Source organism: Melospiza georgiana, chromosome Z, assembly GCF_028018845.1.
Source record: "Melospiza georgiana isolate bMelGeo1 chromosome Z, bMelGeo1.pri, whole genome shotgun sequence".
Taxonomy (NCBI): Eukaryota; Metazoa; Chordata; class Aves; order Passeriformes; family Passerellidae; genus Melospiza; species Melospiza georgiana.
The window spans coordinates 24350438-24367597 of NC_080465.1; the positions used below are offsets into that span (position 1 = coordinate 24350438).

The 17160-nt window shown below is 40.4% G+C and overlaps 1 protein-coding gene across 1 annotated transcript in view; it reads left to right on the forward strand.

The window, feature by feature from the left end:
- Positions 1–352: 352 nt before the first annotated feature.
- The window catches only part of AUH (AU RNA binding methylglutaconyl-CoA hydratase), a 111451-nt gene continuing 94643 nt past the window's right edge, over positions 353–17160 (forward strand). The window contains exons 1-3 of the mRNA XM_058044349.1: positions 353–584; positions 9499–9566; positions 9664–9751. Of these exons, the coding sequence (XP_057900332.1) occupies positions 353–584; positions 9499–9566; positions 9664–9751 (388 nt within the window). The remainder of the gene's footprint in view (positions 585–9498; positions 9567–9663; positions 9752–17160) is intronic.

Here is a 17160-nt window from a genome sequence, read left to right on the forward strand (position 1 = left end):
GACCCCAGAGCTGGATGCAGTGCTCCAGGTGGGGTCTCACCACGGCGGAGCAGAGGCAGAACGCCCTGCTGCCCGCGCTGATTTTGACGCGGCCCAGGATGGGGCTGGCTTTCTGTCAAGTTTCAGATCTCCGCTGACTGACAAGCCTTTTCCCCAGGCAGGACAGCACCGCGCAGGAGCCGGGCCCGGCCGCGCCGAGCCGCCCCCTCCCCGCGGGCCCGGACCGCGGCGGCGGCGCGCGGAGGGGAGGGGAGGCGGGGGGAGCGGCGCCCCGTGCGTGCCGCAGCCGGTCACGTGGACGGCGGGACCGGGGCCGGGGCCGCGAGAGGCTGAGGCGGCGCCGGCAGCAGCGATGGCGGCGGCGGCGGCGGCGCTGGGCGGGCTCGGCCTCCTGCGCGCCCGGCTCAGGCTCGCAGCCGCAGCCGCCGCGACCTTCGCCGCCCTCGGCCGAACCGGCCACCGCGCGCCCCCGCTGCGCGGAGGCGTCGCCGCCGCCGCTCTCCCCTCGGCCGGGAGGAGCTACGGCTCCCAGGCGAAGGAAGAGGAGGAGCTGCGCGTCCGGTACCTGGATGATGAGCACAAAGGTAACGAGGGAAAGGCGGCTGAGCACCTGCCTTCCCGGCCTGGCCGGGGTGACCCCTGCGGGGCAGAGAGAGGGCGGCCCTGGGGGAGCTGCCCGGCGGCGAGGGGCGGGAAGAGAGCGGAGGCTCCTCCTCCTTGTCACCGCGGCCGGGGTTGCGTCGCAGAGTGCTGGGAGCTGTCGATATGGCAGTGGCAGAACTGGGTCAGCCTGGTCCTTCTTGGCTCTTCACGTAGAACGGCTCGGGTTAGAAAGGGCGTTGAATAGTATCTGGTTCTGACTCCTCCGCCATGGGCAGGGACCCAGATGTGCTTAGAGCCCCATCCAGCCGTGCCTTGAACACTTGCAGGAATGGGGCATCCACAACTTCGGTGGGCAACCTATTCCAGTGCTTCATCACCCTCACAGGAAAGAATTTCCTCCTATTAACTAATCTAGACCTATTTTCTTCCAGTTTGAACCAATTCCACCTTGTTCTGTTGCTACATGTCCTTATAAATAGTCTTGCCTCATCTTTCATGTAGGTTCCCTTCAGGTACTGGAAGGCTGCGACTAGGTCACTTCCAAGCCTTCTCATTTCTACACTGAACAGTTACAATTCTGTCAGCCTTTCTTTATAGGAGAGGTGTCCCATTCTTATCATCTTGGTGGCCTCCTCTGGACCAGCTCCAATGGTTCCATGTCCCTCCTGTGCTGGGAGCCCAGAGCTGGATGCAGGTTCCAGGTGGGCTCTCCCCAGAGCAGAGCAGAGGGGCAGAATCCCCTCCCTCCCCTGCTGCCCACGCTGCTCTGGGTGCAGCCCAGGACACGTTTGGCTCTCTGGGCTGGGAGTGCCCATGGCTGGGTCATGTCCAGCCTCTCACCCACCAACACCCCCAAGCCCTTCTGGGCAGGGCTGCTCTGTATCTGTCAGTGATGATACTGGGGTTTGTTCTGACCCAGCTGAATCACCTTGCACTTGGTCTTTTTAAACCTCATGAGATTCCCATGGGCCCACTTCATGAGCCTGTCTAGATTGCTGTGGATGTCCTGTCCTTGAGGTGTGTCAACAGCATCAATCCTCTTTTCCAGAGTGCTGCAGCATATGTACTATGTTTGTGAGGTACACCTCTGTGAACTGGCATCTGTTTGCCTCTCTAATTGTGAGAAAATGAAGTTTAGCAGCAAATGTCTGGAATCATGCTGCTTCAGACATCAGTTTTGCGCTTTTGTGCAGGGGGCAGAGAGGGCATAAAACTGATATCCATGCTTTCTGTGGTGGAAGGTATGGCTTCAGTATTCTCTTATCTCATGCCACTCTCCTAGTAATCATCTCATCCTCCTCCTTGCTTTTAGTGTTGTCAACTACTACTCACTTTTTTCTACTCAGCTATACCAAGAGTCTTATTTTAACTCACCTGGTCAAAAAAAAAAAAATATCTGTGCTCCTTAATGACGTGCAGCCAGTGCATCACAGTACAGACAGTTTTTACTTCCTCTTCTGATGTGATGCTCTTTGGATTTTGAAAGTGTTCCACTTCCTTTGGTGTTTGTCACTTTGTTCCCCTGTGGATGCAGCAGGGCTAGGAAAGGTGGAGGAGAAGTAAGTGCAAACTCTGTTCCTGAGGATTTATTTCTCTAGCCATGATGTTGTACCTGCTTTTACAGACAGGGCCATAGTATAGAGCTTTGGTATCTGCAGCATGTGAATCTCTTTACATGGAGAATATATCTTGGAACCACCATGTGTTGAGATGTACAGTTTAGTTTATGTCTGTGAGCACTTTCACTCAGCTATTTCACACATGCTGGCAATTAAACAAATGCCAATGAGTTGAGTATGCCTGTACATAGATTTGTATACATATACAGAGAGGTAACTTTAAAACTTTGAATTTTAGTATGAGCTTAGATGATTATTCTTTCATTTTCAAGGGAAAACTGATGTTGTGCTTTCATCTGAGGGCAGGTTTTTGTCATTATTTAGGATTGATAGTAAAGATGATATAATCTGGTCCTGAAATTATCTTCTGTAGTTCTGTTTCTAACTCTTTCCACTTCCTTTAAAATGTACTACTTTAGTTCTGTTTTTCCAGCTGACTCTGAAACTTGGAATTAGTTTCAAACATCTATTCAGATTTTTTTGGGATTATTTTAAGTTAAGGAAGAGACAATACAGGAGCAAAGAAGAGTTTGTAAAATGTTAGAAGAGTGTTTTTCTTTGTTTATTTTGTGCTTTACCAAGAAGTGGTAGAAAATATCACGATCTTACATAGTAATCAACTTTTATTTTTATTACACAACAAACATAGAATTAGGCAGTGTGTTCCAGCTGTTGAATTGGCTAGGAATCATTGTTTTTATAATGTTCTGAAGGTGTTTCCTACTGAATATGTAGCCTAAAGCCCCAAAACTTGGAGATAGTATTTGTAATGTTAAAGCAGCTCTTGCTATCATAAGGAAGGATTTTTAATTAATGAATTCTCTTAAGCGGAAGGAATTTTCTTTGGAAGGGCACAGAAACAAACACTGTTTGTTAGAAAAAGATAAGAACAAGGATGTAGAAGTAGGCCAGAAGGAGACATTAACTTCATATGCCTTCTTCAGCAGCACAAAGAGCACGCAACATTTCCACAAAAGTAACGTGGCTCTACTTCCTCCCTGTAGTGCTAGCACACACTCTCCTCCTCACCTTGTATACCAAGTTTATCTGTATTTCTCTACTTACAGCATGTAACATCTCTGCTTAATGAGGACGCCAGCTCTGTAAACACCCCTCTGGTCTTTCTTGCTCTTCTCTACCCTGCCGTTCCTTGATCTACCATTTCGTGTTCTTGGCTTCCCCACACGGTACTCTGGTTCCCCCGTGGCCTCATCACACCATCCCATTACATACTTCTTGACTTGGTGTGTGCACGCTCAGACCCTGCTCTCTGCCTCCTTCGGCACGTTCAGGCTTGTTGATGCTGTGGTTGTGCTCTTGCACGTGCCGAGCATTTCCACGTTGCTCAGAGAGGACTGTGGATACTTGGGAGGAAGGAAAACTGGCTGTACCTGCCTCACGTACAGGCCTATGTCTTGTAGCACTAGAAAAATCTTTGCCTGTAGGCAAAGTAGCAAACTGTTCTGCTTCATATCACTTACATGTGGTCTGCATACCCCAGGTCTTGGGAGGTTGTTAAACATGAAGTAAAATGAGACTATGTTTGCAAAGGCTAGTTATTGGAATTTTAACTGAAGGCATTCCAGCTTCCAAATTTGAAATCTGACCAGAACTAGAATACAACAGGTGGGGGGTTTTTGAAGAATGTGATTGAAAAATACCTGTATATTCTGCCCATGTTGCAGCTTGTGGAGCTCTTAGTGTCAGTTTTCTGTGAGTAAAGATGACTATCAGTGTATTAATTTTTTAAAATTAAGCATATATCTTTTACTTTATTTGAGATTCTATTTGATCATCACTAGGGCTGAAATGTATTACAGTTATTCACATTCCAGAAATTAGCCAAATTACATTAGTGATCCCATTACAAATTTAAATTACCTTAGTGCTTTGGATTTTTAAGTTATAGGTGCCATGGGGAGAAGTATCTTTTTAGTCTTGATTCCAGTGTGATGGTGACACTTGCTGGAATGTGATATAAATATTTTTAAAATTTAAATTTTACACTAGAATGACTCCTTATGGTCAAATTTCCCAGCTGGTTTTGGTTCAGTTTAGAATTAGACAGCTTTTGGTCTTCATCAGTTGGAATTCTAATATACATGGAATGGGCAGAAACAAATACAGTCTTGGTTGAAGTTGTTTGCTCAGAGGTTGGTGTGATAGCTAGCTGATAAATTGGAAGAACTTCCCATCCCTTTGCCGTGTTTAAAGCAAGGCTGAGCAGGTGAGATTTATTAACTTAAGAAGTGCAGAAAAGAGTTAGGTCAGAATTTAGAGGTGAAACAGGCTCAGATAGGAGATTTTGAAGAGTGTTTTGGTGCCTTTAAAAAGTGCTGGTTAGTACACATCAGTGTGATTTTTCACTTAAATACTTCTTGATAAGATAATTAATGAAAGCCACCAGAATTGTGCATGATATATTCACCATATGTTCCTGTTTTGCGTAAGAAACTACTTCAGAATAATAAACATCTAAGTCTACTTGTTTGCCTTGGTGTACCTGAGTAGTTAAGTGAAACAAGCTTAAAACTAACTTACTTTGATCCCTCTTCCACTTTTCAAAGCACAATTCAGACTTTTTAAAATATTTCTTTAATTATGAAAAATTACTTGTGTGTGTGTATTTAATGCAAATAAATAATAAAATAAATACCAATAAAAATAATTCTGCAAGTACTTTATATGCAGATGTAGTGAATATTTCAAACTCTGGCACAGTGTCTAATATTGGTTAAAAGATAAGATTAATTTTTAAGTAACCATTTAAATGTGTTTCTACCAAACACTGAGGATGATCTTTTGATCTCTAAAATGTGCAAGATAAAAGAGATAAAAAGCATTATTAAAAGTAAGATCTCCTGTGTGCTAATACAAGCAGTAGTTAAACCAGGATCTAATCTCTTCACTTTATTCAAGTATTAAATATAGTATATGCTTTGAAACCAGAATGTTTCTGGAAATTTATGAATATTTTAAAACTATCTTCCAGATACATATGTGTTCTTATTTCAGTGGAAGACATTTCTTACTCTTACTATGGTTTCATTTTATAATATAACTTTAGTTTTTATGATATAACTTTTATAATATAAGTTGCATTTCCTCTTTCTTTTGAGCGCTGATAATTATACACAAGCAGCTTTCTCTTTTGACAGGGGCAACTTGTTAGCAGAAATATATTGTTCATTTATGTATGTTTTGCCTCTAATGGTTGGCTAGGAAAGTAGTATACAGGAATATTGCTGCTTATATTAGCACCGGGAATCATTGTCTCTTGGAGAGCCTAGCCAGTTAAGATGAAGTTAGTTTTCAGTAGGCAGATGTATTTTTAATAGATGCACATTATGTGCTGAAGTGTGTCCCAGAAATAATGTGGGGATGACTCCAAGGAAAAACTATGACATTAATATTTGGTTTAGCATTATGTGAATGCTTATTCCTTGTTAGTAGAACTCTCACATTTTTGATACCATACAGATACACCAACAAAGCAAAGACTACTACTACTATAGTACTACTGCTAATTTCTGCTTCTATTTATTAATGATTACTTTTTAATATATTTTCTTTCACAGGTAGAGTTTTCAAACAGTTTATTTTAAAGGATTTCAGAAACCACATATATATGTGTATGCTTTAGGAAAAATGAACCATGATTAATTGCTTTTAATGTCAATGTAACAGGTATTATTGAATAGTTGCTGCCCTCAGGTCAAGTCCCCCATGACTGGAAAAAGGGAAACATTGTACCCATGTTGAAAAGGGACAGAAAGCTGAAGTCTGGGAACTAGTGACCCATGAGCCTCACCTCTGTGCCTCTCCTCTGTGAGGAACAGATCCTTCTAGAAACTGTGCTGAGGCACGTGGAGGACAGGGAGGTGATTCAAGACAGCCAGCATGGCTTCACCAAAGGCACGTCCTGCCTGACCAACCCACTGACCTTGAATGATGAAATTCATTCCATCAGTGGTCAAGGGAATAGCTACACATTTCATTTATCTGGACTTCTGGAAAGCCTTTTGCAGAGTTCCCCACAACACCTTTGTTTCTAAAGTGGAGAGAGATGGATTTGATGGATGGACCATCCAGAGTGTAGTGGTCAATGGCTCAGGGTCCTGATGGACGTCAGTGACAAGCAGTGTGCCTCAGGGGTCTCTACTGGGACCACTGTGATTTAGTATGTTCATTGATGACATAGATGAGGGGATTGAGTTCACCTTCAGCAGATTTTTAGATGATACCAAGCTGAGTCGTGCAGTTGACATAGCTGAAGGATGGGATGCTATCCAGAGGGAGCTGGACAAACTTGGGAAGTGGGTCCATGAGAATCTCGTGAAATTTAAAAAGACCAAGTGCAAGGTGTGGCACCTGGGTCAGAGTAACCCATGGTACCAGCACAGGCTGGGGATGAGCAGATACAGAGCAGCCCTGCCCAGAAGGGCTTGGGGGTGCTGGTGGGTGAGAGGCTGGACATGACCCAGCCATGGGCACTCCCAGCCCACAGAGCCAAACGTGTCCTGGGCTGCATCCAGAGCAGCGTGGGCAGCAGGGCAGGGAGGGGATTCTGCCCCTCTGCTCTGCTCTGGGGAGAGCCCACCTGGAACCTGCATCCAGCTCTGGGCTCCCAGCACAGGGAGGACATGGAACTGTTGGAGTTGGTCCAGAAGAGCCATGAATATGATTAGAGGGATGGAGTACCTTTCCTATAAAAAAAGTCTGAGGGAATTGGAACTGTTCATCCTTCAGGATGGCCTACTGTGACATTCCATTTTCTGAAGGGAGCCTCTAAGAAAGATAGAGAAGGACTTAAAACAGAAAGAGAGCAGGTTTAGTTTAGATATTAGGAAGAAATTCTTTACTTTTAGGGACTGAAAGTGATTGCCCAAAGAAGCTGTGGATGCATCATCCCTGGAGATGTTCAAGGCAGTGTTGGATGGGCCTCTGGACAACCTGGTCTAGTGCAAGGTGTCCCTGCAGGAGGCTTGGAACTAAATGATCTTCAAGGTCCTTTCCATCCTCAGGATGCTCAGATCTTGTAGTAATGGCATATCAGAACAATGATGATTCAAATGTGACTGTAAGGCATGTCTTTTGTATATATATCACTGCAATATGTAGGTGTCCCTTGCAAACCTTTTATACTTTTTCTCTTGCACTTCTGCTTCATATTTTTTTCATACTTAAATGAAAACAACTAGGTGGGTGTCATCTTTATCTTTTACTTCTGTGGAAGAAAGCAGAAGTGATAGTTTTATGACTTGATACAACACTGCTAAGCAAAAATTGAGATGTATGATTTGTCTTCAAGGATAATTCCATTGTAGGAAAAAATCTTTAAATTGCTTTAGTGTTAAGTGGAGCTTCCTTCTGAATACACTGTTGTTGGTCGTGGAGTAGCAGTCTTTCAGCTCCAGTGGGAAGAAGAAAAATTCAAGTGTCATTAAGTGTTATTGCCATTGAGTATAACATGTTTGTGAAAAGGATGCTATTTTCTGACTGAAGTATGGTTTGGGGTAATAGCGTCTCTGGTTGATTCAAGCATGGGATTTGTAGTGCCTGAAAATCAAAGTGAAGTCAGGATGAAGGGTCTTTTTGTTGCTTTAATGTAGGATGATGCTTTTGCCTGATCTACTCGTGTTGAACATATGGAATATTTGAATTTGGAGTGATCCTCCTCCTGGAGAAGAAGTTGTAACAGCTGAAGAAAAGTGCTACACTACCATTCCTTTTTGCTTAACAGCATGTAAACAGATCCCTATGCAAGTGCTGAGTAGCGACCTTTGTGGGTGGTCCTATATGAGTATCTCCAGCCACAGGTGTAAGTGTGGGAATTCAGGCTTGTAGAACAAGGAACGAAGGTCATTTGGGTTGACCTGGCTCCACTCCCCTTTTAGGAGGTATCTATACTTAACAATTGACTGTACCTTAAGAGCAAGAAAGGCATGTGTGCTTTATTACTGCATTTGACACTCTTTTTGTTTGAATCTTGACACTGGTAGCTGACAAATGGAAGACTTTGTCTTCAAATTGGTAACTGCAGAAGGAGCAGGAGCTCTTTTAAATCTTGTCTTGTGTGCATGTGTGTGCCACGTACATGCAGGAGGAAGGAGAGGAAGGGAGCTCAGACACTAATGGGTCAGTCCTAAGGGAGGACAGGTCTTCCAGAAATAGAAGAAGCAGTATGCACTGAGATGACAAGGAAGGCTACAGATTGTACATTCAAAGCTGAGTGGTGAAGTAGTAATCACCTGGGCAAACAATGAGTTTCTGGAATTCTGTTTTTTCGTATCATAGATTGGTGGCAATACGGTGGGCATTTTTGTTTGAGACAGAGCTTCCTTTCTGCCTTTCATTCCTGGTCCTGCCCCAGTCCTATTTTCCCCCTTATCCTTGCATTTTCTGCATAAAAGGTCCTGACTGATAAAATGTTACCTGGGCAGGATCAGGACTGTGTGCTGGTGTTTTGAACTCAGGCAGTTGTGTGAATTCAGGCAGTAATTGTCTAAAAGATTGCTATAATTGTGATAAACTTAGGCATTGCCAAAATAGACTTTTCAGAATTTTCCTCTTTGATATTCATGCCTGTTAAGGTGAGTGGGGCATAATAAAGAAAATTTTTGTTTCTGCTGCAATATTCAAACCAACGCACAGGTAATCAGTTAGACAATTGATCTTTTAACTGGGCTGAGGGAATTTTGACTGTGTCTTTGGAGTCATGTACCAAGCACTGAGCTTGATTTTTGTGTTTCAGAGAGAATTTTTTGTTTGATTTTTTTCCTTTTTAAACAAAAATACCAATTTTTCCCATTGATGGCATTCTTTCCATGTTTATGACTTCTTTTTACCTGTAGCAGAGTTGCTGGTCTTTGCTCTGATAGCGCTTCATGCTTTAAAAAGTCTCTGGATATAGTCTCTCTAAATATGGAAATATGTGCTTTACAATTAAGCATCTTTCCTGATGGTGTGTCAGCACTTCATGCAGAAACATGAAATTTGTGCATGCAGTTGTGTAGTTCTACATTCAACCTTTGTAAGCACTCTTTCCACATAACGATGTTATGGCCCTATTTTTGTTATTAAAGTAAGTGTAATTTCTGTTGAGTATTGAAAAGAATAACTAATTTTATTTTCTTTCAGAAATTCAGTAGTGATTACACTAGCATTTTTTTTAACCCTCAATGCCTTTTGTATAATTTCAAAATAATAATAATTTACATAGATGATACATATTTCACTCCATTGTAACAATGATGTGATCTTTCTTCCTCTCCAGGAATTGTGGTGCTTGGATTAAACAGATCTCATGCCAAGAATGCACTTAGTAAAAATCTTGTAAAAATGGTAAGTGAAAAGAATAGTTTTTACTATAACGGTGAAGTATTGGAATGAAGCACTTAAAAAAGTGTTTGGTGATTCCCCTTCCTCCTTTTCTCTGTAGATGTCAAAAGCTGTGGATGCTTTGAAATCTGATAAGAAAGTACGAACTGTTGTATTCCGGAGTGAAGTCCCGGGGATATTCTGTGCTGGTATGCAAACTTAATTTTCCTAAAAAGCTGGAAATCTGTATTCTCTTATTGCACTAAAAAAGCCAAAAAAGGCCCAGATTCCAAGGAAACATGTCTTTTTCATATATTAATCTCAGTAACAAACAAAACATTTTTAAATTATTTTCCTTGATTGCCAAGACACATCAAATATTTGGTTTATTTCTTCTGTGTCATAAGGTATTTCAAAATATATAATAGTTTAACCATGATAGTGAAAAATCATTTAATTGATCTAGAAACTCTTGCCAGTATTTCAGAATGAGGTGCAAATAATTTGCGGTCATATAAAGAGGCTTTGTAGAAAGCTGTATCAAACCTTTCTTTTAAATGTATTAACTTGAAATTTTAGTTAAAGAAACATATGTAAACTTAAAATTTCATGATGAATATGCATGTTACTGCAGGCTGAATGTATTCTCAAATTAAAAACAAATCAAAACAAAAAGCACACATCCCATCCCACAAATCCAACAGTATATAAATCTTGCCAAAGTGCTCAGAAAAGCAAGAGCTCTCAGCTACCAGATGCTGGGAAGCAGAATTTGCTGACAAGTCAAGATCAATTCATACAGCAGTATATTTTATGAATATCAAGCGAATAGACTTCTTATTTAAAAATGTTTCAACCAGATCTTACTTTATTCAAATTTAATTTACATCCATTTGAAACAGAAAACAGAAGTAAAAGAACAGTTTGTTCTTTCAAGAGAACAGTTCAAGAGAACAGAACTAGAAGAAGTTTGTTCTTTCTAATACATTAATATAACTGTCAAGAAAGAGATCAGTTCTGAAATTTTATTTTTCTGATAATTTTTGTAGTTATTATTCTTGATAGCCCAAATAACATAATTAGTTTAGTTTTAAATGCAAAATAGTTTTTCCAGTTTTTAAATATGTAGTGTACCTAAGCACTTTTAGTTGAGTTTAAAATTCTTCTTCTGGCTTTTCTTAGGTCTATTCTCATGCTGATACAGTTTTTACTTACAAGACTTGTGAAAATAATTGTCTTGGAAAAAAGGGAATAATCAGTTCAGTGCTTAGTAATACATATAAATAGGTTAAATGTGTGTGTATTAATCAGCATATTTAATTTAAAGTTTGTATCTTGTTTTAAATCAAGAAGTTTTAAGTTTTAGTCATCTCAGAAAAAAACCTCTAGTTTTTAAACTAATGAAGAAAGAAGCATCAGAGCAACACATGCAAATGGTGTTTCAAGTTAAATGTTATGTACTTGAAATAAAAAGATGGCTGTTGGGGTTTTTTAACAATGTTTTTTATTTGACAGTCTTGAGTTTTGTAGTAGTGATGTACTGGAAATAGGAGGGCAGAAATACTGATTTTAAGGGAGAGTATCTCAGGTATGCTTCTATTATTGTACTTATGAACTCCAAGTATGCTTCCAGTATTCTTTTTTAGCTGTCTTTTCCAAGCTGTTTTGGTATAAAGATTTAACATGCTCATTGCTGCTTTTTTATCTGGCTTAGAAAGCCAAGCAATTCAGAATATGTATTAAGACATAATAACAGAGAACGTACCAGGACATGAGGAAGGAAAATCAGTCTTGAAAAGAAGATAGTGAAAGGCAAAGGCTGGGTAGCTATATTGGGATCTTAACCTGGGGAGTAGAGAACTAGGTGGCTCTAATTTTAAAAAAGTGATGGTTGAAACAAGTGTCCTAAGAAAGGAGATTCTGTAGCTGAACAAGTGAAATAAATGGTGTTCTAACAGTGGTAACTGAAATTTAAAATGAAACAGAGTACCCGAAGCAGAGTTTGTTAATGAAAATAGATGAAAATGCGCAGTGGATGGATGGATTGCTTCAGTAGGTGACTTTAACTGGTATCTCTAAAGAGAATGATAATAAAGGAAGCATAGTGAGATCTGGAAAACACAGGTTAACAGCTTAGGGGGAAGCAAGCTGAGGAGAGGAACATACTGGATGTAAGAAGGCAGTTTCTGGAGGGGACTCAGGAAATTCAGTAGAACAGAAGAAAGTGTTTTCAAACTTAAATGTTAAAGGAGAATATGTTACTTCAAGAACATTTAATTTCCTTAAAAAATGCAAGGATCATCTTGTGAAATGTCACATTTTCTTGTGCCTTATAGTGCTATATAGTTAGGCTAAACCTGGAATGTTTTTATTTTTTTGTATTTCCTCAATAATGTTTTCTTGCTAACATGTGTGGGAATGTATGTTTTTAAAAATATACTTTTATGATTATTTTTTGGACCACCATCTGATGTTTTACAGACTGCATATTGGGAAACTTTGTCCTAGATTGTAGTTCCCTTTTATGTGTGGAATGAAGTCCAAGATCATTAAATCCTGCCATTCCTTAGCTATCAACACATATCTATGAAAGCCACAAGCCAAGTGTCTTGTTTCCTTCTAAGGCCTAGTCCACAAAACATGACATCCAACCATTTTTCTGAAAGTAGCAGTGTGGATGATTAAAATATTTAAACTGTTTTGATGACTGATGTAGATTTGGTTATGATTTCAAATTATGATATTTTCACACAGTGAAATAGGAGGGAGACAAAAATGGAATTGTATAAAAGAGTGTAGAGATGTGCCAGAAATCATATCCTTTTATTTCTGCATAAAAATTCACTGTGAGTCTTTACCTACTCTTTTCTTTGTGTCTCCTTTTTAGTACTTCGTACATCCATGGGTGTAGAAAGCTCCTCATTAATGCTCTAGCACTGATCAAAAGGGATGCCCAGAAATCAAAGCCTTGCATGTCTGGGGTTAAGGGTGTCTGTGATTATGCATAGGCTGTCTTTGAGTAATTATGTCTGTAAGGGCTTCTTGTGCTTCCATTAGAAATGCTCTGGCACGGAGTCACTTGTTGGCTCCTTTCTTTCTACATCTGAAATCAAATAAGTTAAGTATTGGTCTTTCTGGAGTGAACATGTATGACCAGTCCTGGCCTATGTAAGCTGAGGCTATGTACTTGCACCATTCTGCAGCCATTGTAGGTGGGTCTGTAAAGGAGTCTTTTTATTTCCTGACAATGTTCCATTCTTGAGGAAGGCATAGGCTTATGATGGAATAAGGCAGATGTCCCATGTGTAAAATGTCTGTGATCGAATAATGATGGGCTGTGCTGTGTTCACACAAGGTGGCAAATTACATTCACATAGGCAATTTGAATAGCTTGATTTTTCATTATTAATATAATTTTAACATATGTTTATTAGTGATACTGCTGAGGTGCTTTTTGTGAGCAGATTTTTAGGCTTTTTTCATCTTCAAAATGTTTGTAGAGATAAGTCTGTGTAACGGTGTTGGATGATACAGTACTGTGAGGAAGAGAGGAAGCAGTATCCACAAGTTGTTTCAAAATCTAATTTTGTGTTGGTGTGTATGCAGAGTGGATAAGGTTGGAAGAGACTTCAGTGATGTCATCTGGTCCGACCTCACTACTCAATCAGAGTTATTCTGAAAAAAGTTTTAGAGCGTCTTCTGATTTTAACTGCATGAGGTCAGAAAAAAGTACAAATAAAATACTTGCTTAAAAGCAGTTTTTTCAGTTTTCAGAGAGTATTTGAGAATGGCTTTCATCTGAGGAATTGAACAAGCTAATATTGCACCTTAAAGCTTTTGTTGTTCAATTTTCTAAGGCTTTGAATAGAAGCTGAGATAATATTTATAAACCTTCTAGTTGCTATAGAATTTTACATTTGGATATGTTTTGGCTGAAGCGGAAGACTGCTGCATGGTTCTAGGTCTCCTGCTTTCTTCTGTTTTTTCCTATCTCACCCACTCTTGTCAGTATGTTTGATGACGTGAAATGGGGATTATGCTATATTTTGCAATTGAAAACGATGGGATCAAGTAATAATCTTTCCTTTTAAACAGTTTTATGTGTTGATGGTTATAGTGATTAAAGAAACAGATTCTGATTATGTTCTTTTGCTTCTACCTTTTTGGTTGCTGTTCCTTGTATTGTTGTTTTTCTTGGTTATGTCATGTTCCTCCATCCCTCTTCATGTCTGGTCAAAAAAGCATAAAAAACCGTAGTCTTCATGTATTTGTTTCAGGTAGTAATTTACTAGCCATAGTAAATAGTTCATAGTCCATTGTCCATTGGTTCAATTTACAGCTCAGGCTAATAAATAAAACCCCTTGCTACTGTTTTACCATTCAGAGTAGTACCTCTGGTGCAACCAGGACAGTTGCTTAACTCTTACTGTCCAAGCCCAGTCACAGATAATTTCTCTTAAAAATCCACATGTGAGTTGTTCTCAGTTTCCCTGCATCCATCTGTTCTCTGTTGATAAGCAGAAAAAAACCTATCTCCTTTAGGAGAAAAGGACTAGAGGAACACACTGCTTCTGGATTTTGATTTGCCTGGGAGAGTTAGGAGAGCTTTCTGTTGTAACTTGTAACTTCTTGAGACTTTTGTGGTGACTGTGTTTAGAGGGTAAGTGTTTAGAACTGTCTCTCTTCAGGATTGTTTTTGCAAAGTGAGCTGGACTGTACGATAGAAATGGTGAGGTTGATGGGTTATTTGCTTTGTATATGTGTGCATACGAAGAGAGCAAGCTTTGGAGCAATTTTTTACTGTTCTTTGGAGACCTTATTTCAAAAATCTTTAAGAGATATCAGAATACAGACAGTTAACTTTTTGCTGTTTTTGTAGCAGACTTTCAAGACAGTTTGAAAAATTTTGGTATTTGAGCTCTTTAAACCACTTTGACCTAAAAGTTACTGCAGCTCGGCCAATAAAGTCCCTTCTTGGAAAAGCAGAAGAAATCTCTGTGCCAGAAAAAAATCACCATTTGAATCTGTGGTATGAGTAAAGCCAACCCAAATGCTTTTCCTGTTGGCATAATTTGTCTGCATCAAAATTTCGTTTCCGTCAGAGTTGAATTGGCTATATGGAGTTTAATTCCCGGCTGCCACTTCCAGCTGGTGCAGTTTTTCTGGCAGAAGTTTATGAAGCAGACAAGCCTGGTAGCACAGATCCTTGAAGACTTCTTTATTTATGAGGTTTTAATATGGAGGAGTAGAGGAGTTTCATAATAGCTCTCAAACACTTGACCTACTCTTATTTTTATAGAACTAGCAGGAGTAGTCGGGAGGTATTACTGTGGGTGTAATCTCCTTTTTTCTTGCAGTCTCTGTTATGCAAGCAAGGAGAAGAGTATGCTTTCCCAGATCATATTTGGTTCTCCAGATTTCAGCTCCTGCACCAGAACTGAGAAAAGATTTTGTGTATTACTCCACTCTTCCCTCTTAAGCATTCAGATCACACATGAAGATGTTTTAGTGTCTTCTGAATATTTCTGTTGCTGCATGTACCTTTCATTTCCCCAGATAAATGCCTTATGATGTAGACTGTGGCTAGGTTCTTTCCTCTTTCTCGTTCCAAGCTTTCACCAGTGTTCAGATGCCAAGTGCTGTAGATCATTAGACTCAACCAACAGTTGCATTTCTCCTAGATCAACATGAGTGACATGAAATATGTTAGGTTGGTCAGCCATGTGGCAGCTCTGTCTTGTGAGTGCGCACAGTCACCTGTTACATTTGGGTTCTACAGCTTGCTTTGTCCGATGTAGATGATTTTGCTTCTTAATTTTGATGTTGTGTTTCTGGATGATTAATTCCCGTCATTATATTCTAGAGCACATGTTGAACAACTGAGCTGATAGAGAGTGCAGTTAGGATTGAGGTTTGATCATCTAGTCTATATACAGGAAAAAATCCCAGTAAGAAAAACTGCTTTAAGTATCTTTCTTTTGGAAGTATGTTAGTTATCTAACTCCAAATGCTCCTCTACTACCTGACAACACATACTGAATTTCAGAAGTAATTAGAATGACAGTGGATTTTTCAGAGCTAAAAAATGTAAAGTGAAGTTTTCCAGGAGGTTTTTCAGTAAGAATATTAAAATCTAACAAGGTTCATTTTTTTGATTTGCAGAAGACTGACCCATTCCTGACAAGGAAGCAGGCACAAAGAATATGATAGGAAATTGGGTGAGACTGCACTCAACAATGCAGTCTTCAAATTAGCATCTAATCAACTAGGAAATTTTATTTTAAGAATCACTTGTCTGTCTTCTCATTGGTTGGTGCAATGCCTTAATTGAGAAAATGATAGAATTTGGTTACCATTTGTTAAGCTTTCTGAAAGTTATTCTCCTGATGGGAATAGAGCTTTTAAACTAATATATTTAGTTCACATGGGCCTCTCTGAGAAAAGACCAGGAGCTGTCCTGATACTTGACAGAGCAAGCTGCATCCAGTTCCAAAACAGACCCGTGACTGCCCAATGCTGAATCTTCTAGAGATGCTGGTGGCATCTCTATGATAACATATATATTAGAAATTGTAAAGAGCCATGTGCAGCAGCCATGAGAGAGGAGTGAGAAAAAATTGGAAGAGGAGCAGCCCTGCAGACCCTCAGATCAGAAGCAAGGAAGGGGAGGGGGTGCTTAAGTGCCAAAGGAGAGATTCCTTGCAGCCCAAAGACAAGACACGTCAAAGCAGGTTGTCATCCTGGAGCTCATGGAGGACCAATCTGGAGCAGATACCCACACTGCAGGCCATGAGGAACCCCAGGCTGAAGCAGGTAGACACACCCTAATGGAAGCTGCAGCCCATGAAGAGCCCAGTCAGGAGCAGGGTCCTGGCAGAGCTGTGACCTGTGGGACAGCAGCCTATACAGGACCAGATGCTCTGGCAGTTGTGGCCCATGGGGGACCAATGCTGGAGAAGGACTGTGCCCTGGGGAAAGGACCATGCTGAAGCAGTTCCTGAAGGACTGTGTCTCCCGTGGGAAGTCCTGGGAAAGACTGTATTGTGTGGGAGAGATGGCAGGGATGAAGTGTTATGGTTGAATTGCAAGCCCCGTTCCTCCTCCCTTTTGCTCTGTACAGCGGTGGGGAGGGGTGGGGGAGTTAGTAACAAAGTTAAGCCAGGGAAAAAAGGAAGAAAGAATGGTGGGAAGAAGGTTTTGTTTTTGTTTCTCACTGTCTACCTTTTATTGCAACTAAATTAAATTTATCTTTCCTAAGTCCAATCTGTTTTGGGCATGATGGTAGCAAATGAGTGATCTGCCTTGATCCACTAGCTTTTAATTGTATTTTCTTCCCTACCTTACAGAGGAGGGGAACTGGCAGAGAGCCTAAATTAACCTACATATCCAGTTATTTTCCAGATTTCTTTTTTATTGTCCAGATTTTTCAAAGTAAGATTGAGGGAAGACCTTTATTCTTAAAGAGCTATGAATTGAGGTTGGATTAGTTATATAAAGTCTCAGAGGAACTTGTGTAAAAAATAGTCTAAAATAAAAGTAGTCAGGAAGATTTTTCTCCAGCTGAGTGAGTAGTGAACAGAGCTGTGTAATAAGTATGCTCTAAAAGTTAAAGTGGAAT